The 24,353-nt window shown below is 41.6% G+C and overlaps 2 protein-coding genes across 3 annotated transcripts in view; one reads left to right on the top strand and one right to left on the bottom strand.

Moving 5' to 3' along the window:
• The first annotated feature begins 7,369 nt into the window (after nucleotides 1–7,369).
• Nucleotides 7,370–10,692, top strand: LOC139373203 (F-box/LRR-repeat protein 14-like). Its single transcript, XM_071113398.1, has one exon. The coding sequence runs from the start codon at nucleotides 7,926–7,928 to the stop codon at nucleotides 9,135–9,137; it is 1,212 nt and encodes a 403-aa protein (XP_070969499.1). The 5' UTR covers nucleotides 7,370–7,925; the 3' UTR covers nucleotides 9,138–10,692.
• Nucleotides 10,682–24,353, bottom strand: part of LOC139373193 (ELKS/Rab6-interacting/CAST family member 1-like) — a 31,767-nt gene continuing 18,095 nt past the window's right edge. The window contains exons 14-20 of one of the 2 annotated variants that reach the window (XM_071113381.1): nucleotides 24,187–24,322; nucleotides 23,887–24,018; nucleotides 21,335–21,495; nucleotides 21,020–21,167; nucleotides 20,574–20,669; nucleotides 19,424–19,609; nucleotides 10,682–13,312 (exon numbers count right to left, since the gene is read on the bottom strand). In XM_071113381.1, coding sequence (XP_070969482.1) covers nucleotides 13,175–13,312; nucleotides 19,424–19,609; nucleotides 20,574–20,669; nucleotides 21,020–21,167; nucleotides 21,335–21,495; nucleotides 23,887–24,018; nucleotides 24,187–24,322 — 997 coding nt within the window. In that variant the 3' untranslated portion in view covers nucleotides 10,682–13,174. Of the gene's footprint in view, nucleotides 13,313–19,423; nucleotides 19,610–20,198; nucleotides 20,277–20,573; nucleotides 20,670–21,019; nucleotides 21,168–21,334; nucleotides 21,496–23,886; nucleotides 24,019–24,186; nucleotides 24,323–24,353 lie in introns of those variants that run through there. The other variant, XR_011627542.1, reaches the window with a different exon arrangement.

The following is a 24,353-nucleotide window of genomic DNA, read 5'->3' as shown; positions in this document are numbered from 1 at the left end:
CACTAACATTGAGTGGCTGCTGCCAACACACTGACACTGACTCAACTCCAGCCACTTTAATAATGGGAATTGATGGGAAATGATGTAAATATATCACTAGCCACTTTAAACAATGCTACCTTATATAATGTTACTTACCCTACATTATTCATCTCATAGGCATACGTATATACTGTACTCTATATCATCGACTGTATCCTTATGTAATACATGTATCACTAGCCACTTTAACTATGCCACTTTGTTTACATACTCATCTCATATGTATATACTGTACTCGATACAATCTACTGTATCTGCCTATGCTGCTCTGTACCATCACTCATTCATATATCCTTATGTACATATTCTTTATCCCCTCACACTGTGTACAAGACAGTAGTTTTGGAATTGTTAGTTAGATTACTTGTTGGTTTTACTGCATTGTCGGAACTAGAAGCACAAGCATTTCGCTACACTCGCATTAACATCTGCTAACCATGTGTGTGACAAATAAAATTTGATTTGATTTGATTTGAAAATAGCTGTGCAGCGACGCTCCCCATCAAATCTGACAGAGCTTGGATCTGGATCTGCAGAGAAGAATGGGAGAAACTCCCCAAATACAGGTGTGCCAAGCTTGTAGCATCATACCCATGAATACGCTAGGCTGTAATCGCTGCCAAAGGTGCTTCAACAAAGTACTGAGTAAAGGGTCTGAATACTTATGTAAATGTGACATGTCAATTTTTTACTTTTTTTTTATACATTTGCTAAAAATGTCTAAGCCTGTTTTTGCTTTGTCATTATGGGGTATTGTGTGTAGATTGATGAGGGGATGAAAACAATTTAATACATTTTGAAATAAGGCTGAAATGTAATAAAATGTGAAAAAGGGAAGGGGTCTGCATACTTTCCGAATGCACTGTATGTGTGGAGTTTAGTTCAGATTATTTGTTTGCAATATGTGATCTATAGGCTAAACTGTTCATTTGATTGTGGGGTTTGAATAGTGTGAGAAGACAAGATATTTGGTAAAGAATCACAACATAGAGTACAAAATCAATTTTAGCTCTTATAGGGGAAGTAACCTACATTGGGTGTACATTTTTCAATTACAGCATTATTTAGTCTGCAATTACTCTTCTGCAATTTATTTTGTTACCAACAGTATTTATAATAGTATCTTCTTCTTAAAATGATTTTGTCTCCCCTTTTTTTTACTAAATGGAATGGCTTGTCCAGCACTTTGTAAAAACCCAGAGTGCATTGAGTGAATATTGGAAAAAGATCTTGGTTCCTTTCTAAACATAACAATGTGAATGCAAAGAAGACTCAGACCACTAAATAGGTGATGCGAACTGTCAAAAGAGTCCTCATTCAAAGGCCAGGACAGGGTGAATACAAAGAGAACTGAGTTCTTTAGCTTCTTTTTTTTTACCCCAGAATTCACTTTAAAGAGGACTGAGATCAGTTATTTGAAAGAGAACTATGTGTGAAAACCCAACATAAGGCCAAATATACACTGGAGTTCCTTACCAAGATGACATTGAATGTTTCTGAGTGTCCTAGTTATAGTTTTGACTTAAATCGGCTTGAAAATCTATGGTAAGACTTGAAAATGGCTGTCTGGCAATGATCAACAACCAACCTGACAGAGCTGTAACTGTTCCCAAAGGTGATTCTAACATGTATTTATTCAGGGTTATGAACCAAAACCAAATATTAGATAAAGGGAACAAGAGTAAATAAATTACACAAAAAATGAATCCTTATTTATTTGATTTAATTAACAAAGTTACGCAACACCAAATGCTCCCAGTGTTTACCCCCAGTGTTGTTTTTTTCCACACATGACGGGAGCCATGTAATCCAAAAAGTTCCACTTTTGACTCATCGGTCCATAAATCATTCTTCCAGGAGTCTTGGCGATCGTCCAGGTGCTTCCAGGTGCTTTTTGGCAAAGTTGAGTGTACTTTTGGGATGAAGTTGGTCCCGTTATGTCGGGCGAAAACCAAACACTGCATTTCACAGTATGAACCTCATACCAACGGCCAAGCATAGTGGTGGTAATGTGATGGTTTGGGATGCTTTGCTGCCTCAGAACCTGGACAACTTGCCATCATTAAAGGAACCATGAATTCTGCTTTGTATCAGATAATTCTATAGGAGAATGTCAGGCTACCCGTCCATGAGCTGAAGCTGAAGTGCAACTGGGTCATGCAGCAAGACAATGATCCAAAACACAAAATCAAGTCTAGAAATGGAAAAAAAAGCTACAAATTTGAAGTTTTTGAATGGCCTAGTCAAAGTCCAGACCAAAACCTGTTGAGATGTTGTGGCAGGATCTGAAATGAGCAGTTCTTGCTCGAAAACCCACAAATGTCGCTGAGTTAAAGCAGTTCTGCAAAGAAGACTAGGCCATTCCTTCACAGTGATGTGAGAGATTGATCAACAATTACAGGAAGTGTTTGGTTGCAGTCATTGCAGGTAAAGGTGGCACAACCAGTTATTGAGTGTAAGTTGCCAATGACCTTTTCACTAAATGAATTAAGTATACATTTTGTTGTGTTACACACACACACACACACACACACACACACACACACACACACACACACACGCACACACACAGCAGCACATGTTATGAAAAGTACATTTCACTCACTTTCTTTTTTCACTAACTTCCTCAGACTCCCACCAACTCACTGTGGATCCTAACACATCACATACAAAAGTCTGTCTGTCTGAGAGGAAAGTAACATACAGTGGCAAGGAGCAGCCCTTTCCTGATAATCCAGAAGGATTCCGCAAATCCCAGGTGCTGTGTAACGAGGGTCTGTCTGGAACCTGCTACTAGGAGGTAGAGACGGAGGGGGACACTCATAGAGGAGTGTCATATAAAGGGATGAGTAGGCAGATTGTCTTTGGAAATAATAATTACAGCTGGAGTTTACGTGCTTCAGACTGAAATATCTGTTCCCTGTTCCTCCATAGTAGGCATGTACCTGAACCACAAGGAAGGAAGTGTCTCTGACACAATGACCCTCCTCCACAGTGTCCAGACCACATTCACTGAACCTGTCTATCCTGGGTTTGGAGTTTATTGGCCTGGGTCCTCTGTGAAGATACTGACACCGTAAGTGATTGATTTAGGAGTACAGTCATCTTAATGATCAATTGACTCTTTAGACACCTGAGTCCCAGTACATAGGCATAATAACACTCTCACAAAAAATCTATAAAATCACATGGTGGATAGGATATCAGAGTGTACCAGGGTTGGGATCAATTTGAATTGAATGCAGTCAATTCAGGAAGGGATTTGAATTTTAAATTGACATTTTATCCCTTTTTATCTGCATTCTAAAATATTCCCTCACTGTTACATTTAGTATACAGGTATATTTAAATACATACATACACTTTTGTTGAGAGTATGTCCCTTTATTCAAGTCTTAAGAAAAACAGATAACGAACACAAAATATATAATTTTTCAGTGTCCTAAACAAACTACTGAACTTGATCAGAATAAAAGCTTTTGATGATCTGTCTATTATCAGGGAATCTGCAGCCAAAGTGAATCTTTTTTTCACCATCTGAAATCAGGATGGTTCATGTTTGTTTTCTAAAATCTGTCGTAATGTTTTCTTTTTTTTGTGTATTTTAATTTATTTTGTCTGAACCTTTTTATATTTTCACCATCCTTTACGCAGGGTCATTAGTTTCAGGGTTGGTTATTCACTGTAATGTTGAACTTACTGTAAGGGAACAACGTGATTTGTTTTTTCTGTGTGTAAGTAAATAAATAAAGGATAAATGGAAACAAATACATTTTTCCTAATGCTAAATTCCCTATTCTTCTTGTGGAAGATCTCTCCATCCACATTCCCTTTCTCATCAGTTGTTCCTTTATCTGAGACACAGAAATAATATTGGCTTCATGAATATACGCTGAGTATACAAAACATTAGGTATACCTTCCTAATATTGAGCTGCACCCACCTTTTGCCCTCAGAACAGTCTCAATTCTTCAGGACATGGACTATACAAGGTGTCAAAAGCGTTCCACAGGGATGCTGGCCATGTTGACTCCAATGCTTCCCACAGTTGTATCAAGTTGGCTGGATGTTCTTTTCTAAACACCTCTTTTCGCTTTGTCATTATGGAGTATTGTGAGTAGATTGCTTAAGAAATAGTTTTATTTAATCAATTTTAGAATAATGCTGTAATGTTACAAAATGTGGAAAAATTCAAGGGGTCTGAATACTTTTCAAAGGCACTGTAAGGAAGCGTCAAGTAGTCTTCCCAGTGTTCACTCCAGCTCTTCTTGCCATAGTCTACAATGTGTGCGTTCTGAGGGACCTAGTCCCTACATGAAAGGAGATGAGACTCACTTGTTGTAAGATGGCCATGCCCAGGGCAGGATCAGTGAAGGTCAGGGGTCAGCTCCACTCTCGCTATCTGCGTCCTACTTAACACAGGTACTGACAGAAAAGATAGGAGAGAGAGAGAGAGGAGGATCAACACCAGGCAAATGTTGTATGAGACATTTGTTCTACCATTTATGCCGTCAGATACACATGATGCTATGTTTACTCTAATCATCAGTCAATAATACACACTAACACAATCTGTGTGCAAAATAAAGAGAGAGAATGAAAGACCAATTCTCTAATGGTCCCAACAATGTTGAGTGACTGACAAATGGAAGTTGAAAATCACAAAATCACACACCCATGTCTCTGAGTTTTCATTCATCCCAGCATTATCAGGTTCAAGGATCTCTTCTGTCTTCCAGTACCTGAATGAGGAGTCACTTTGGTCTGACCACCTCCAGGAGTATCTGAACAGGCTGATCAACATCTCTCCTGTCACCATCTTATGGATGTCCTGGTTCTCAGACTGGTTCCTCACACTCACCAGGTCATTGTGATGATTTCTGCAGTTGCTCTGGGCAGCTTTTCACATCTGGGTCTTCTTGACTAGAATGAACTTCTCAGAGAGCAGACGTTCACCCGTCAAACACGCAGACAGGAGAATGTTTTGAAAAATGTCATGTGAATGTGTGGTCATTGTTATCTTGATATGTGAGCATGAATTGTACACGTACTGTTTTTCTTGGTTTTCTTTCTGCAGACTGTGTGTGTGTGTGTGTGTGTGTGTGTGTGTGTGTGTGTGTGTGTGTGTGTGTGTGTGTGTGTGTGTGTGTGTGTGTGTGTGTGTGTGTGTGTGTGTGTGTGTGTGTGTGTGTGCGTCTCTTGCTGGTGGTTTTTGTGAAATCCCCATTCCCAATTAGACTCGCTATCGTAGCAAAGAGCACTGTCAAATGTCTGACTACATTCTACATCATTCCACTTTCCTTCTTGGTCCATCCCCACACAATTCTCTCTACCATACCCATTTCGTTCCCCACTCTTCCAGTTCCAAAACGTAGCCTCTCCATCACTATAGGGCCCATTGCCAATCCAAATCATGGCTTTTAGAGTCCCATGAACACAGGTTTGAACCATCATTTTATCATTATAGTATGTTATATACACTCTCTCTCTCACATACATACACTGACCTGAGATCAGCTGGGAAGAGCCCCACAACCTCAAATGATCAACCTGTAATCGTAAATATTGTGGATTAATAATACATTTGCATGACCGTTACTGCATGTTTGGCACTGCAATACTGTTTAAAGTATATATACTATCATTTGAAAGTATGCTACAGATTGTAGTTCAACACTTGATGTTGAGGACACTGAAATAGGAACTTTCTGCATTGTCTTTCCTCCCTCACCAACCTCTCTTTTCGCTTACTAAATTCTCAGAATGCATTGCCAGAGAAGATACAATGTTCCTCCCGTCGGACCCTTGCTTGCAATTTATTGTGAGAAGGAAAGGTGAAGAAAAAGGACAGGAGAAATTGAGAATAAACCATTAAGAAATAGCCCTTGTCTCTCATTATCAGGTAACTGCCAAAATAAAGGAAACACCAACATAAAGGTTCTTAATAGAGCTTTGGGCCACCATGAGCCAGATTAACTTCAATGTACCTTGGCATAGATCAGGGATGGGCAACTTTGATGGGGGTTGAGGCCACAAAAAAAAAATCTACGTTTTAGAGTTAATTTCATGCAATTCTATACATTTTGCCAAGTGGTGTAGAGACAATGTTGCAGTTTTAAAGCAAGTTTGCTGCAATTCTGCAAAAAAAAAAAATGTAATGGGGGGGGGTTTCAAATAAGTTGCCCATCCCTGGCATTAATAAAACATTGATTGATTATTGGCATCAATTTATGCAGTAATCTTAATGCTACAGTTTGACATGAATAGGATCTCATAATCAACCCCTTTTTTACATTGTTTTAATGAACCTTTATTTAACTAGGCAAGTCAGTTAAGAACAAATTCTTATTTACAATGCTCTCCTACCTAAAGGAAAAAAAGGCATCCTGCGGGGATGGGCGCTGGGATTAAAATAAAAATAAATTAAATAAAAATATAGAACAAAACACACATCCCACAAGATTCACATTTACATAGATCCATGAAAATTGCATCACATTTTCCCAAGGACCACTCATTTTGTCACTTTCCCCCACAAGAAAATGTTCCTTGATGATTGATTACATTTCAATATATTCTTACTCTTCTTATGGACCATATGCTAAACCATCACCCCTACTCCTTAGATGGAGTGTTTACCAGAGTTTGACCACTGGTGTGAACTGACCATTAGGATAAAGGGAGTATTTGGTTTCCAGTGGCCCTTGAAGAGCATTCATGCTATCAGGAGTTTGTGTTTGGTTACACAGGCCCTACTTCTTACTGACATACACTGAAGGTGACTTGAAGGAGGTTTGAAGTAAATGTTCTGGCTGTTGTAGGCATGTATACACGTTATTCAAATAGAGGTTGTGAAAATCGAACAAGAAGTGAGAACGAATATCCCACATCCCAAAAGTGAACTTTGGGACGCTGTACAATATTGCATAATAACTAGCCTTTGTCTTTATTGATGAAGCAACCGGGTTGTACCCTGGTCCAGGTCACATTTATCAACATGGTTCATTCCTGCCCATTCGTGAGTATGGGCACTCACTTTAAAACTCATGAAATGGTGTATTTATATAACAAATTACTTATTTAAAAGAATGTGGTTCAAGTAAAAAAAACACAAGTCGCTTTCAGGGGACAGCTCCCTTGTTACTAATTGGGCGAAACCAAGTATTAAAAGGGGTGGTTCACAAAAAATCCTTTAGAATTTCTGAGAAAAGTGATTATGTGTAACATGTCTAACTTTTTAATATTTGTGTTGTTAATTTGGACCTATTACATTTATTACGTTTTCTCGTATTAATGTCAATCGTTTATGTGTATTGTTTTTGTACCCCCCAAAGCAAGGAAGTGCTGCTGACTGTTTCTGCGTAGCAAGCTAGTTTGAAATGGTTGGTCAGACAAAGGCAGCACAGGAAGAATCCCACAACAGAACCGAAATGATAATAGAAACGTTGTATTTTAATCGATGACACAGAAGAAACAGAGACTGCGGTTTTCATAAATACATTTTTACTTTTTGTTTTGAAAATGAACGACCGACTGGATCCGTTTGAAGAACGACAGCGGTCATCTGACTTGAAATTGGGTAGAGTCGCCTGACCGTCACTGTTTTCCGCCTTTAAGTACGCTAACTAACGTTAGCTATCCCAAGTTTTTGTAGGACGTAGCTAGCTAGCTATCTCATTTGATTAGAATAATATAATTATAACCTAGCTATTATAACACAACCTCCACACTTCTTGTTGGATATGCATTATGAAGAGATGGTTGGACTTTGAACAGGTTATTTTCCTGAGTAACATTACCTAATTTAGCTAGCTAACAGTTAGCTAGCCTACTCGAATAAGCGGATACCTGGTTAGTTTTATCTAACCTCTCCCTTTCCAAACATGTTTGAAATGGAAACGCACATATCTGGCCTCTTCCCGGAAATTTTAGCTATAATTTTCAGTTACTTGGACGTAAGGGACAAAGGTAGGGTTGCCCAAGTGTGTGCGGCCTGGAGGGACGCTTCGTATCACAAGTCTGTGTGGAGGGGGGTGGAAGCGAAGTTGCATCTGCGGAGGGCCAACCCGTCCCTGTTCCCCAGCCTCCATACCCGAGGCATTAGGAAGGTCCAGATCCTAAGCTTGCGACGAAGCCTAAGCTATGTAATCCAGGGGCTGCCAAACATCGAAAGCCTTAACCTATGTGGCTGTTTTAACCTCACGGACAACGGCCTCGGACATGCGTTTGTTCAAGACATCCCGTCCTTGCGAATCCTCAACCTCAGCCTTTGCAAACCAATCACAGACTCAAGCCTGGGTAGGATTGCCCAGTATCTCAAAAACCTGGAGGTGCTGGAACTTGGAGGCCTCAGTAACATCACCAACACAGGCCTTCTTCTCATCGCCTGGGGCTTGCACAAACTCAAGAGCCTTAACTTGCGGAGCTGCAGGCATGTGTCAGACGTCGGCATCGGTCACCTGGCTGGGATGACCCGAAGCGCTGCCGAAGGCTGCCTTTCCCTGGAGCAGATGACACTACAGGACTGCCAGAAACTGACTGACCTGTCCCTCAAACACGTCTCCAAGGGACTAGCCAAGCTCAAGGTGCTCAACCTCAGCTTCTGCGGAGGCATATCGGATGCAGGTATGATCCATCTGTCGAACATGAATCACCTGTCAAGCATCAACCTGCGGTCCTGTGACAACATCAGTGACATGGGCATCATGCACCTGGCCATGGGGTCTCTGCAGCTCTCTGGCCTGGACGTTTCCTTCTGTGACAAGATAGGTGACCAGAGCCTGGCCTACATCGCCCAGGGGCTGTACCAGCTCAAGTCTCTGTCCCTGTGCTCCTGCCACATCAGTGACGACGGGATCAACCGGATGGTGCGCCAGATGCACGAGCTCAAGACGCTGAACATTGGGCAGTGTGTACGCATCACTGACAAGGGGCTGGAGCTGATTGCTGACCACCTGACGCAGCTCACTGGTATCGACCTGTATGGGTGTACCAAAATCACCAAGCGGGGCCTGGAGAGGATAACGCAGCTCCCGTGCCTTAAAGTTTTAAACCTGGGACTTTGGCAGATGACGGAGAGTGAGAAAGTTAGGTGAAAGCCAAACTGGGATGAACTGCCAAGTGGGGTTTTCACTGTAATATTTTTCATCCACAGAGATTACCTGAGCGGAACAGCTCGTAGACTATTACATTATCTTTAATAGCTACAATACTGTGACTTAATTTTAGCAGAAGGAAACACTTTTTAAACATTCACTGTCACAGCAATATTCCACCCCTTATTTTGGTAAAATTGCTTTCTTATTTCAGTGTTAACTATCCTGTCCCTGTATCACATCTATAAGGTTTTGACTAGCTACCTCATCCATTCAAGAAACTACTGTCTGGGACACAACCACACTACACAGCATCTTTCCATGCAAAACAAACTCATTTTTAAACTTTCCCTTTAACTGTTTACCAGTATTGATGATAGACATGACTCATGCAAAATATCTCTGTTCAAACACAGTCCTTAACACTGCACAAAGGCGTTAACGCCTTGGATTGAAGGTGTGAGCAGGGGATTTCTTCAGCTGAAGTATTTTGCTTATGTTAATGAAGGTATTTTTTATGAATGGCTGTAGTCCAGAACATTGTACTTCAAATTGAAGTGTTTTGTTTTTTAATTGGTAGTTCCCATTCCTGAGGAGTTACACTGTATCAAACATTGTAATATGCCTTACTCCAGCTTGTCAACATGAACAGTGTGGATATGACAGGGGTAAACTGCCTTTTCCTCCTGGGGACTTTAGAATGGAGAGTGGAAATAGACTTTGGGCTCAATTCAATCTGTATCGCGGAAGTTGTTACAGCATGATTGAAATTTGAAGGCACTGTTCCCACGTTAGTGGAGACTGCATTCACGGTAAACGCTGCAAATGTCGGCGCAATCCGAAATAACCTTTACATCTTTGAGCAATCTAATGCTTCAGCGATAGATTGAATAAAGCCCTTTATCTTGTCCTTGGTTATCAAGAATATGTATTTCTGTATGCAACATATCAATAACCTACATATTTTCTCCTGTAAAGCCTCCAAGGAAAGATATTGGAGTGTTAAGGCTAATTTAAAATGTTTATATTCATACGATAGTGATATTTATTAATAAAAACGCACAATGTTTATTGGGGGGAAATTCTTTAATATGAGTTCTGTCGTCCAGTAAGTGGTCTACCTATTGTAAAAACAAGGCAGAAGGTGCAGGGTGTTGAACATTATTGCTCTATTATATGCCTGGTCCAGAAACAATTATGACCAGATTGACTATAGGTTTGAGGTTGCACAACCAGTTTGACAAAATTGGGCCACTCTGTTTCTATCCCCTTTGTGTGCTGATATGAACCTGATACATATGTAAGTAAAATGGTGGATTACCACCTACCATGGCGTTAGGAGTTTGTCACTGCTTACACACACCCATCCAGAAGTTGAGGGGAGGGCTCGTCAGTCACATTTGATTGGATTAACAGCAGGACAGGGTCAGAGAATGAAAACCATTCTTAGCAATTGAGGCAGATATTAAAAATAGAGACAAATGTTACTTAATTCTGCTGATAAATATACACATGGTGCTCCTGTAAACAAATCCCCAGAGTCAAAGATTGATAGGATATATTTATTTATATACAAAATGCAAATACTAATCTTTATTTTTGACATAGTTTTACTTTTTTTCATCAACACAGAAGGCAGTACATTAACTTTAAACGCAAAAAAAAGTGAACCATGACTTTGGTAGTAGTAGCCCCTTTAACAGCAAGCACTGTTCCGAAATGAAAAACATGAAGTTATCACAGAATGGTGAGTCCACAGACATTAAGGCAAAGGCAGGGATACACAGGCTAGGGCCCTGTTCCTCCTTCCTAGAATCAAACTATATTCTAACGACCTGGATAGGTGAAAGCTGAGGAGTGGAAACCTTTGGTTTGACCTCGTGATTTTTTCAGGTCAGTCATTACTTCTGGGATTGCCAGGATGTGATTCAAAATTAGTATCATCATAGGGCCTATAGACAAGAGGCAGGATAAAATAACCTGAACAGTAACCTAGTCTCCAACTCTGGTCCTGGAGAGCAAGCTGAACTGTAGGTTTTTATTATTGTTCAAACATTGACTGATTGGCATAGGGATGCACTGTATATAGCAGTTACAAAATGCCAGACTGGCAGAGAGTGATGTCTGTTCTATACAGTACAACTCTCACTAATCAGGCCACAGGACAAACATGTTTGGAGACCACTCGGTCCTAAAGGGTCAGACTACTATGTGAGAGAACATAAGAGGAACACAGTCTAGGGAGCGTCATTCCCACAAACACCCATTCACATCTCAGACATGAAAAAACAAAACACTGGAACCTAAGGGTAAAAGGTTTACATATGTGGCAAAAGTGTGTATATAAAAAATGAACAATTTAGAAATAAATGCAAAAAAAAGTAGTCTCCCTCTTCACAGTCACGGTTTGAAAATGTTTGTAGTTAATTTGACACATTAAACGTTTGACACATTTCTCCAGTTTTAGCTGAGGACACGATCCACAACTTTGTTCAGAGGGACTTGCTCCTCACGATTCTGCAAACATTTCAATGCATATATCCATATGGTCAACATCATACTTTGTATATGTATATATATTTATAGAACATGACTTTGCGACGTATGACAGTACTGTCAAATACATCTTGTCTGCAGACAAATTGAGACACGGGACTGCACTGCTTTAGCTTCTCACTTGTATATTTATATATATATATTTTTAAACAGAATTCACAACATCTTCCACTGGGTTACCTTTATATAGTCACTGTACGTATTTGATGAGTTATTTACAAACTGATTTAAAAAGTCCAAACCCACTGAGAAGTGACCGTCATGTCTTTTTAACTAGGATTCCCTATAATCTCATTACATTAAGAACCCTAGTTAGCTCTGAAGCGTTGGACAGATGCAGTGAACGGGCAACATTTACATCTAAGGGAATGTCATTCAATTTTAAAAAATGAAACAATTATAGTTTTTAAAAGTCATATCTATAGAAACTTTGGATGAGATCATGTGACTGGTGGATTAGATCTTTATTGATGTCTTATGCCATGCTGTAGCACCAATAGAACTGAGGAATAAAAAAGGTCCCTCATTTAGGTCCAGTACTGATCCCTGTGCACGCTCAAAGGCCACTCTATGGTAGCATCCCAAATGACCCCCTATTCTGTTTAGTGCACTACTTTTGACAAAATAAGTATACAATGTGGGAAATTGGGTATCATTTGGGATGCTGGCTATGACTGAAAATAAACTAACATTGCATACCTCATATAGAAGGGAGTGCTGTGTGCAAAACCATTCAAATCAACTGCTCTCTCTCTCTCTCTCTCTCTCCCTAACTCGAGAAGCTAGTGTACCTCAGTTTCACATAAATTAGACATTGATGTCAATGGGAAATGTGTGTGGAAATTCAAGTTCGGATTCTTCCCTCTGTCTTAAGAGCCGTTCACAGAACACGCAGTACGTCAGCCATAGCTAAAGCCTTACATTTAGTCAGCAAAACTCAGCTAGGGGTTTCTCGCAATAGATCTAGGTGGGGAGTTGAGGGAAAAGGTTTGTTGTCCAGTAACTCACATAGGAGATTCTGAAGGCCAATCAAAGGAAATAAATTAGCAAAAAAAAAAGTGGTTTAAATCACTGGTTCCTAAATATTTTTATTCCACGACACTCCACCATTCAGAAAAAAACACTGGTTTAGATTCAAAAACAATGGTTGTGTCAGTAGGGATGAATCCAGAGAAAACATTTTGAAAGTGCTACCTGCGTTTTCTCTTTCAAAACGTTTTGGTATGACGTGCCCTACTGAACACAACCCATGACTGGCAAGCCGCTACATCCCTCCACCATTAGGCCACTTTGTGGCTGTTCTTCATCATCATCATCATCATCATGTCCTCAGGCTGGTCAATATCCCCAGGAATGATAATTGGGCATGTGGGGGTGCAGTACAATCGCCCAGTCTTCCCTCTGCCCTGATCATGTGTGAATAAATGGGAGGAAGGTTGCCTGAAGCTCATGCGGGGTCATGAGGTGGTAAAGGTGAGCGGTCAGCAGGACTCCTCCAGCGCGTTGACCACCTGCTCCAGGATGTCAGGGCAGTAGTCAGCGATCTGCTGCAGCACTGAATTGGCATACTCCTGCAGCTCCCCACTCTCCTTCTCACACAACTCCAACTCCAGTTCCAACTAAGAAAGAGAGATAATGCGTTAGCATACTTCTCCAACCCCACCCCCATTTTTTCTTGAGGCAAATCAAAACATTAGATAACACAGAGTGCAGAAAGATAAAGAGAGAAAGAAAGACAGAGGGAACAAGAGAGGAAGGGATAGTCCAAGTCGGTATTAAAAACAACGTCCGCCTGTGGATATGCTTGTTTGGTTATTTGTAACATACAGGACCAGTCAACAGTCTGGACACACCTACTCATTCAAGGGTTTCTCTTTATTTGTACAATTTTCTACATTGTAGAATAATAGTGACGACATCAAAACTATGAAATAACACATATTACTCATGTAGTAACCAAAAAAAGTGTTAAACAAAATCCAAATATATGTTATATTTGAGCCACCCTTTGTCTTGATGACAGCTTCGCACACTCTTGAAAAACCCTTGAATGAGTAGGTGTCCAAACTTGACTGGTACTGCACTTCTCGCCTTAAATCAACTAACTACATTATACCTGAAAACATTTTCATTCTAAATGTAAAAATGTTAGCATGAACAGACAGACTGTGGCATGGAATGTACATCACGATTCTCAGCCAAAGGGACGATTCCAACAGACTAACTAGCAAGCCCTGCTTTTAAGATGCCGAAAAGCTATTGCATATCATTTTGTTAGTCAGAGAAAAAGGACCACCAAATTAAGTTTCATCAACTGCCAAGGAGAAGGACCAGGTTAGACGAACCTCACGGTTTCAGGCTATTACGTCGCAATGAAAATGGAAAGCTGTGGGGTCTGGTTACTCAATACATTTTCGTATATTGCATAAAGCTTGCTAGTTAGCTTGTAGTAAGGACTAGTGTGCTGTATCCATCCAAATTAAAGCTAGAATATCCTTCTGCAATTGGATATTTATGCAAAACTGGAGATTCCACCAAGTAGGTGGCTACTTGGGGCCATTTGGTAGGGTTGTCTCCCCAGCTGATCTCTGGCAAGCAGAAAGGACATATAGCCAACAAGAAGCAACTTTTCTAAATACCTAGACCGTTCAAGGGCAGGTAAAGACTGGAAGTAGTTATGCAACGGAATTATCTAAGATGATAATTTGCTATTGTGACAGCCAAGTAAGTCAATTACAAAAACTACTGAACAAAAATATAAATGCACCATGTAAAGTGTTGGTCCCATGTTTCAAGAGCTGAAATAAAATATAGACATTTTCCATATGCACAAAAAGCTTATTTATCTCATATATTGTACACAAATTTGTCTATATCCCTGTTATTGAGCATTTCTACTTTGTCAAGATAATCCATCAACCTGACGGATGGCATTTCAAGAAGCTGATTAAACAGCATGATCATTACACAGGTGCACCTTGTGTTGGGGGACAATAAAAGCCACTAAAACATGCAGTTGTGTCACCACACAATGCCACAGATGTCTCAAGTTTTGAGGGAGCGTACAATTGGCATGCTGACTACAGGAATGTCCACCAGAGCCGTTGCCAGATAATTTAATGTTAATTTCTCTACCATAATCCGCCACCAATGTTGTTTTAGAGAATTTGGCAGTTCGTCCAACCGGCCTCAAAACTGCAGACCACATATATATATTAACGTGTGGGAGAGCGGTTTTCTGATGTCAACTTCATGACCAGAATGCACCATGTGGCGGTGAGCTTATGAACACAATTGCATTTTATCTATGGCAATTTGAATGCACAGAAATATCATCACAAGGTCCTGGGGCCCATTGTCTTGCCATTCATCCGCCACCATATGTCGCAAGGATCTGTACACAATTCCTGAAAGCTGAAAATGTCCCAGTCCTTTCATGGTCTGCATACTCACCAGACATGTCACCCATTGAGGCTGCTTGGGATGCTCTGGATCGACGTATACGACAGCATGTTCCAGTTCCCGCCAATATCCAGCAACTTTGCACAGCCATTGAAGAGGAGTGGGACAACATTCCACAGGCCACAGACAACAGCCTGATCAGCTCTAGGCCAAGGAGATGTGTCACACTGCATAAGGCATATGGTGGTCACACCAGATACTGACAAGATTTCTGATCCACACCCCTACCTTTCTTAACGTATCTTTGACCAACAGATGAATATCTGTATTCCCAGTCACGTGAAATTCATAGACTAGGGCCTCATGATTTTATTTAAAATGACTGATTTCCTTATATGAACCGTAACTCAGTAAAATCTTTGAATTTGTTGCATGTTGCGTTTATATTTTTGTTCAGTATACATTTAAGAAAAGTACATGAAGATTCCTTTACAACATTGCCTGCTCTCAAGCGTTATTACTACTTAGAAAAACGTCATACTGTAGGGCTTCCCTCAGTGCTGTCATGAAAAGGGGGCATAACATTAGCCATGTGAGTGCTAGCTAGATACCATGCAGAACATTAAGCTAGTCAAGACCAACAAACAGACTATAATGTTACTAGTGAGTGGAGTTACAAACAGAATATACTACCACGAGTCAAATGTCTTACATGTGATTAACTGTTTTTCACACACATAGCTAGTGCCTTCAGAAAGTATTCATACCCATCGACTTATTCCACTTGTGTTAGTCTGAATTCAAAATGGAATAAATGTGTTTTCTTCTCTCACCCATCTACACACAATACCCCACTCACCCACAGTGACAGTTTTTAAGAAAAAATATAAAATACAGAAATATTCCATCAGCATTCACACCCTTTTTGCTATGACAGTCAAACATTTTGCTCAGGTCCATTCAATTTCCTTTGATAATCCTTGAGATGTCACTTCAATTTGATTCGAGTTCACCTATGGCCAAATCAATTATGTGGACATGATTTAGAAAAAAAACACCTGTCTATTTAAGATGCCACAGTTGACAGTGCATGTCAGAGCAGAAACTATACCATGACGTCCAAAAAACTGTCCTTAGATCTCCAAGATAAAATTGTGATGAGGCATATATATTGGGAAGGGTATAAATCTATTTCTAGAGTGTTGAATGTTTCCACCAAACTGAGCAACCGGGCAAGAAGGACCTTGGTTAGGGATGTGACCAATGACCACTGACAGAACTTCAGAGTTCCTTGGCTGAGATGGGAGAACCTGCCAGAAGGACAACAGTCTACAGCACTTCACCATTCTGGGCTTTATGGGACAGTGACCAGACGGAAGCCACTCCTAAGAAAAGGGCACATGACAGCACGCCTGGAGTTTGCAAAAAAGCACGTAAAAGACAGATCACAAGGCAAAATATTCTGTGGTCTGATGGGACAAAATTGTAAATCGTTGGCCTGAATGCAAGGCGCTGTCTGGAGAAAACCAGGAACAGCTCATCACCCGTCTAACACCATCCCTACCGTGAAGCATGGTGGTAGCAGCATCATGCTGTGGGGATACTTTTCAGCGGCAGGGACTGGGAGACTGGTAAGGGAACAATTAATGGAGACAAATACAGGCCAATCCATGATGAGAACCTGCTTCTGAGTGCAAATGACAGACTGGGGCAAAGATTTACATTCCAACCAGACAAATCACCCCAAGCATACAGCCAAAGCAAGGCTGGAATGGCTTCAAAACAAGAATGTGAAAGTCCTTGAGTGGCCCAGCCAAAGCCCAGCCTTGAATCCCATTGAAAGTCTGTGGAAGGACTTTAGGATTGCTGACCACTCCCCATTCAGTGCATTCGGAAAGTATTCAGACCCCTTGACGTTTTCCACATTGTTCGTTACAATTTTATTCTAAAATTGATCAAATTGACTACGCTCCCAGTCCCTGCCGCTGAAAAACATCCCCATAGCATGATGCTGCCACCACGCTTCACCGTAGGGATGGTGCCAGGCTTCCTCCAGACGTGATGCTTGGCATTCAGGTCAGAGAATCTTGTTTCTCATGGTCTGAGAGTCTTTAGGTGCCTTTTGACAAACTCCAAGCAGGCCGTCAGGTGCCTTTTACTGAGGAGTGGCTTCTGTCTGGCCACTCTACCATAAAGGCCTGATTGATGGAGTGCTGCAGAGTTGGTTGTCCTTCAGGAATGTTCTCCCATCTCCACAGAAGAACTCTGGAGCTATGTCAGAGTGTTCATCTGGTTCTTGGTCACCTCCCTGACCAAGGCTCATCTCCACGAATGCTCAGTTTGCCCGGGCGGCCAGCTCTAGGAAGAGTCTTGGTGGTTCCAAACTTCTTCCATTTAAGAATGATGGAGGACACCGTGTTCCTGGGGACCTTCAATGCTGCAAAAATGTTTTGGTACCCCTTCCCTAGATCTGTGCCTTGACACAATCCTGTCTCGGAGCTCTACGAACAATTTCTTCTACCTCATGGCTTGGTTTTTGCTCTGACATGAACTGTCAATTGTGAGACCTTATATAGACAGGCGTGTGCCTTTCCAAATCATGCCCAATCAATAGAATTTACCACCGGTGGACTCCAATCAAGTTGTAGAAACATAGGCCTCCCGGGTGGCGCAGTGGTTAAGGGCGCTGTACTGCAGCGCCAGCTGTGCCATCAGAGTCCCTGGGTTCGCGCCCAGGCTCTGTCGTAACCGGCCGCGTCCGTGGGGCGACGCACAATTGGCCTAGCGTCGTCCGGGTTAGGGAGGGATTGGTCGGTAGGGATCTCCTTGTCTCATCGCGCACCAGCGACTCCTGTGGCGGGCCGGGCGCAGTGCGCGCTAGCCAAGGTTGCCAGGTGCACGGTGTAGCCTCCGACACATTGGTGCGGCTGGCTTCCGGGTTGGATGCGCGCTGTGTTAAGAAGCAGTACGGCTGGTTGGGTTGTGTATCGGAGGACGCATGACATTCAGCCTTCGTCTCTCCCGAGCCCGTACGGGAGTTGTAGCAATGAGACAAGATAGTAGCTACTACAACAATTGGATACCACGAAATTGGGGAGAAAAAGGGGTAAAATTCAAAAAAAAAAAAAGTTGTAGAAGGATGATCTCAAGGATGATCAATGGAAACAGGATGTCCCTGAGCTCAAAGGGTCTGAATACATTTGTAAATAAGGTTTTTTTGTAAATAAGGTTTTTTTGTTAATACATTTGCAGAAATTTCTAAAAACCTGTTTTCCCCTTGTCATTATGGGTTTAGATTGCTAAGGATTTTTATTTATTTAATCAATTTTAGAATAAGGCTGTAACGTAACAAAATGTGAAAAAAGTCAAAGGGTCTGAATACTTTCCGAAGGCACTGTATAACTTAACAGAGCTTGAGAAAATCTGCAAGAAAAATCCCCAAATCTATATGTGCCAAGCTGATACAGACGATACGACGATACCCAAGACAACTCAAAGCTGTAATCGCTGCCAAAGGTGCTTCTACAAAGTATTGACTCAGGGGTGTGAATAGTTATGTAAATTAGATATTTCTGTATTTAATTTCTCCCAAAAATTTGCTATCAAACATGTTTTCACTGTCATTATGGGGTATTGTGTGTGGATGGGTGAGAAAATAATATATTTAATACATTTTTAATTCAGGCTGTAACAACAAAATGTGGATTAAGTCAAGGGGTATGAATACTTTCTGAAGGCACAATTTCCCACTCTTCCGCACCGAACAGCTTAAAGCTACAGTGCTCTTCTCAAAGGCTCCATTTCCCTACATGGGAGCATTATGAACCATAGGTTCGTAGATTTGACTAGGTTACATGTACATTGAACAACACAGCAGCTTTTTGGCATGTTTTGGTATTTCCGTATGAAAAATATCTCACTCTAGGAGCTCAGATGCAATCATTTTATAACCTAATAACCAACGCTACGACAGACAAGCTGTCTTCATCATACCCCAACTGGACCAACTCACTGCACCAACGTAAAATAACCAACTTCATCATACCCTGATGAAGACAGCTTGTCTGTCGAATTGTTGGTTATTAGGTTATAAAATGATTGCATCTGAGCTCCTAGTGTGTGCGGCTCTCCTTTTCTTTTTCTAGTGTTCAGCATCTCGCCGAAACAGGTGTGCTTTTCTTTCGCTTCCAGATTAGTATTTCTGTATAAAAAAAAAAATCTACGAGGAAGTTGGCTCTTTTACAACGAGAAAGAATGTTTGGTTTTCCCCAATTTGTGGGCGTGGTCGAGGGGAGTTCCTTCTTATGACATTAAATACCGACTGTTACCTGCTCCAGAGTCAACTTGTGTAGCTCCTCCTCCCAGGCTGCTGGGTTGGCGTGGTGATAGTGGGCGGGCGGGGTCAGGTCACTGAGGATGCTGGGGTCTCGGTCGTGGCAGAGGTCAGTCAGGTGGTCGATGTAGAGCTTCAGCTTACTGCGATTTTCACTCAGGGACAGGAGAGGGGGGATCATCTTGAGGGGACAATGGGAAGGGGGAGAGGGAGGGGAGAAAGAAATGAAGGAACCAGTTGGATAAAGGAAGAGATAAGAAAAATGACATTTCATTAGGTCCCAGTGTGTTTTCAGAGGCTTAACCATGCTAAACCAAAAGCATGGAGCATGCAGAAGGAAGAAGAACAAGGCTGCATCTCACATGCATTAAGGAGATGGGAATGTGGAGTATGGTATGTTGGATAAAACTGTGTCCTGCTGTGTGTGTGTGTGTGTGTGTGTGTGTGACTATTTGATTTACTCAGTTGTTCACAGACACAAGCTACAGTATGTGGTTGGCAGACAAACACTGAATGCGTTGCCATAACTTGACAGAGCACCATTACCATGGTAACACATTAACAACAGTGATAACATTCCCACAGAAATTACAAATGTGAGAACAGACAACATGTACCAAACACTGCATGGACCAAAGTAAAATGGTGAGAGGAGAAACGGATGACAAGACAAAATGGAGGAGCAGAACTAACACACTGAACGATGGAGTAAGAGAAAACCAGGGAGGAGGTGAAGAATGGATAGATGACTGGCGTTCATTCATGCTCACCCTTCTGAACAAATTGGCAGAGAGAGAGAGGGGAGGAGGGCACAGGGTTGGCTATGCCCAGATACCCTCCTCATCATCCTATTGGACAGATGGTTTAGCCAATTGCAGCATTAGAAAAGAACACTTGGTTAGTGTGTGTGCATGGGACAGAACAAAAAGAGTGTGAGAGATAACACTTAGGTTTAGGTGCTGAAGAAAGATAAAATGTTATATTAGGAGTGATGATTCAATATCACTTTAGGGACAGAAAGACAGTTGACATGACTTCATATAGTGGAGAAAGAAAGCGTATTCTGGTTAAGCTGCAGATGTGTTATCACAACAACACGTTTTATCTAGATATATAGGATTCTGTTTGGTTGACTGGGTACTCACCTGATCTGGAGAAGGTTTGTGATTGGTCTGGTCGGGGGCAGTCTTCAGGTGGTCGTCCCCATAGTTGTCTGCCATTAGCTTCATACGGTTCTGAGTCTGAGAGAGCGAGAAAGAGGGAGGATGGAGGAGAAAGGGGGAAGAGAGGAGAATGTGGAAAGGATTTCAGGGAGAGAGACTTAAGGAAAACATTTTACCAGCATACTCACGGTGCATCGAGCAGCCAGCTGTGCCGAGAGGAGTTTAAGGCAGCCTACTCTTGATTTTGACAAGATTTCGCTACAAAGTCAAAAGCTATAAACTATCTAAGGTCTGTTTAGTCTCTCCCCATTTCAGGTAAAGGAGAGGAGATGAGTAGAGGAAGAGACTTAGCATTATTGAAATACATCTTTAATGTCACAGTGGCACGTGGTCAGACCCAGGTCACCTGACGAGGTAGTGTTCCCTACCTGCTGTTTGAGCTGTTGTACCAGACGGTCCTTCTCTCTCTTCAGCAGAGCCACCTCATCCTGCGTCTTCTTCTTCTTGGACGATGAAAGCTCCAGCAGGGCAATGTTGGCATCCTTCTCACTGATGGCTGCCAGCAGCGCCTCCTGTCTGCACCGAGGAGGAATTACAGGGTGGTATTTCAGAATAATGAGTCATCTACACGGTGCAGGATATTCTATTACCTGGGAGTTTTACAACATTACCTGACTAACATGTTTGTTGACTTGGTAAAGTGGTGGTGGGGGGGGGGTGGAAACAGTGTATGTTTGTCTTACTTCATCTCCAGCACCTCCTCCAGGTGTTTCCTGCGTTCAGCCCTCAGCGTGGTCAGATGGGCCTCCTTCTCACACAGGGACTGCTGGGTAGACGACAGCTTGGCCCTCATGGACTCCAGCTCCTGTTTCACCTTCTCCATGGCGCCCAGCAGCTCCTCAATCTGCACACACCATAGAATGAAGATGGTACAAACACACGAGCAGAGAAAGTGAAAATGTATGAGACGTGTTCATCATTCAAAGAAACTGTACAGACCAATTTTTATGAACTGTCAATCAAAGGCACTCTAAAGAGGGAGGGCCATCAGAGGTTATATGTTATTGAAAACATGGCTCTATCCAGAAAGAACCCCTAACCCTTAGGCACTAGCCCTTACACCCTAGCCAGTGGTAAAAAAAGACTTTAAAGTACTACTTAAGTAGTTTTTGGGAGTCTCTCTACTTTACTTTTTATATTTTTGCCAACTTTTACTTCAATACATTCCTAAAGAAAATAATGTACTTTTTACTCCATACATTTTCCCTGACACCCAAAAGTACTAGTTACATTTTGACAGGAAAATGGTCCAATTCACTTATCAAGAGAACATCTCTGGTCATCCCTACTGCCTCTGATCTGGCGTACTCACTAAACACAAATGCTTCGTTTGTAAATGGAGTCTGAGTATGCCCCTGACTATCCGTTAATGTAAAAAACAAGAAATGTATTTTATTTATTTAGCCAGGCAAGTCAGTTGAGAACAAATTCTTATTTGGCCTACCCCGGCCAAAACCTAACCAGGACGACGCTGGGCCAATTGTCTGCCGCCCTATGGGACTCCAAATCACGGCCAGTTGTGATACAGCCTGGAATCGTACCAGGGTCTGTAGTGACGCCTCTAGCATTGAGATGCAATGCCTTAGACCACTGCGTACTTTTGACACTTAAGTATATTTAAAACCAAATCATTTTGGACTTTTACTCAAGTAGTATTTTACTGGATGACTTTCACTTTTACTTGAGTCATTTTCTATTAACGTATCTTTACTTTTACCCAAGTATGACAATGAAGTACTTTTCCCCCCCTGCCCCTAGGAACTAGTGTAAATCTGAATGGATTGATGGGTAATAGACCAGCAATATGGTGAACATGAATATGGTAAATTCAGCTGTAGGTTGGATTTTGTCGGATCGACTGGTCAGCGGTCGGAACATAATTATAATAATTTGTACACTGCAAATTGACCACAACTAAGCCCAAAAATAGATTTTATTATTTTAAAAATCACACTAATTTCATACTTTGATTACATTGAGACACGATCACGTCTCTTTTTATAGTGGGAATACTTGAACAGATACTCATTTTTAGCTGAAACCGTTTGACCAAAAACTAAAATCCTTTCATAAAAAATAAATCCTTTGCTGTGTGGTTTTGCCGACCCCTGGGCCAGGGTTTGTTTCTGGACCCAACGCCACTGAGGAGACGGATGTACAACAAGAGGCTCCAATGACAGCTCTAAAACAGCACTAAATATACTGCTCACTGTAGTACTTTCATTTACCTGGCATTTACATAGAAGTCACATTGGTAACAGTACAACTCAATATGGCTAAATAATAACTATTGAATTGTCTGGGGTGCATTGTAAATACTAAATTATACCATCAATACATATGTTAGTATAATCATCGATTACCAACTAGTTGCAGATTGACATTACTAGAAATATGTACCACCAATATTAAAATCTGCACACCGTGTTTTTTTATTTTTTAAAATCGGCCGATATTGGCCTTTTAACTCTATAAATCGGTATCGGACGTTAACTCCACCGATATTCAATAAATAAGATGAAAAAAGTGAATCTCATGCTTTTCTGAACACTGGCAGCCATTCTCATGTTGTGTCATTGACACAATGTATGAAATTAACATTTGAAGCATAGTTATTGGACATTTAATGAAAATTCAGTGTGGGAAACACACCTTTTCGATTTCCCCAATGTAAAACAGTATATCTGCAAATATATCGGTACGTTTTGCCTCCTAGACATCGGAATAGAACTCCCAAAATAACATGGGTCAGGCTCTAACCAGAAGGTTCTAGTTTAGTTGACGCCATGCCATTTCAAAGGGAATAGTAGGTAAATGGTACATGATAACATGGTCTAAAGAGCCACTGATCCAAAGGGTGAAATACAACAGAGGGGGCATTATTATGTCATACCTTAGACCACTTAAAGTGGGCGTTGTTGGACTCATGCATTGGTTTGTGTGAGTGCTTCTGAGAGGCAGTGAGTAGCAGAGATAAAACAGGAGAACATTAGAGATAAGAACACCGAGAAAAGGAGGGATAGCAGGGAGAGAGTGAAACGTAGCAAGCAGGGCTGACAGAAGCCGTCTGTGTCTGTGTTCGTGTAGCTTTGTACGTGTATGTGTGTGCGCACTTCTCAAGCTGTTCTTTTAGTGTGTGCGTTTGTGTGTCCACTTGTGTTGCATGTGTGTGTATTTGTGTTGCAAGTTTGTGTGTGGGTGCGTGCAGGTGTACTTCTGTTGCATGTGAGCGTACCTGTTTTTCCTGGTGGTTCCTGGCAGCCTCCTCCTGTGCCAGCACCATCTCTCTCTCCGCTGTTATCTGAACACTCTCTCGCAGAGCCTCCTCTAACTCCTCGATACGCTCCGTCTTCAACCGTAGGGAGTCCTGGAGGGGAGAGGAAGAGAAGAGGACAGGAGGAGGGGAGAGGAAGAGAAGACAATTAAGGATATTGATGTCGAACTACATTTAGTACAACAACGGCAGCTTTCTTTGAGTGTTGACATTAGTCGCATACATTGATACAGCCCGCCCCCCCCCACCCCCACGCCTCACCTTGACCTGTTGAGAGCTCTCGGAGATGTTGTCCTCTCTCTTTTTGGCTTCGTCCACAAGTTGGGCGTTCCTACTCTTCTCCACATGCTCCTTTTGTCTCAGTGATGCCACCTTCTTACTCTGGTCCTTGGTCTGTCTGCAGGGCACCATGGGACACAGGAGGACTG

The sequence above is a fragment of the Oncorhynchus clarkii genome, chromosome 2 (assembly GCF_045791955.1).
Source record: "Oncorhynchus clarkii lewisi isolate Uvic-CL-2024 chromosome 2, UVic_Ocla_1.0, whole genome shotgun sequence".
NCBI lineage: Eukaryota > Metazoa > Chordata > Actinopteri > Salmoniformes > Salmonidae > Oncorhynchus > Oncorhynchus clarkii.
This window is presented reverse-complemented; position numbering and strand designations above follow the sequence as displayed.

Excerpts from the sequence above, each read along its gene's own strand:
- LOC139373203 (XM_071113398.1), top strand. The coding sequence starts at position 7,926 with ATGTTTGAAATGGAAACGCACATATCTGGCCTCTTCCCGGAAATTTTA.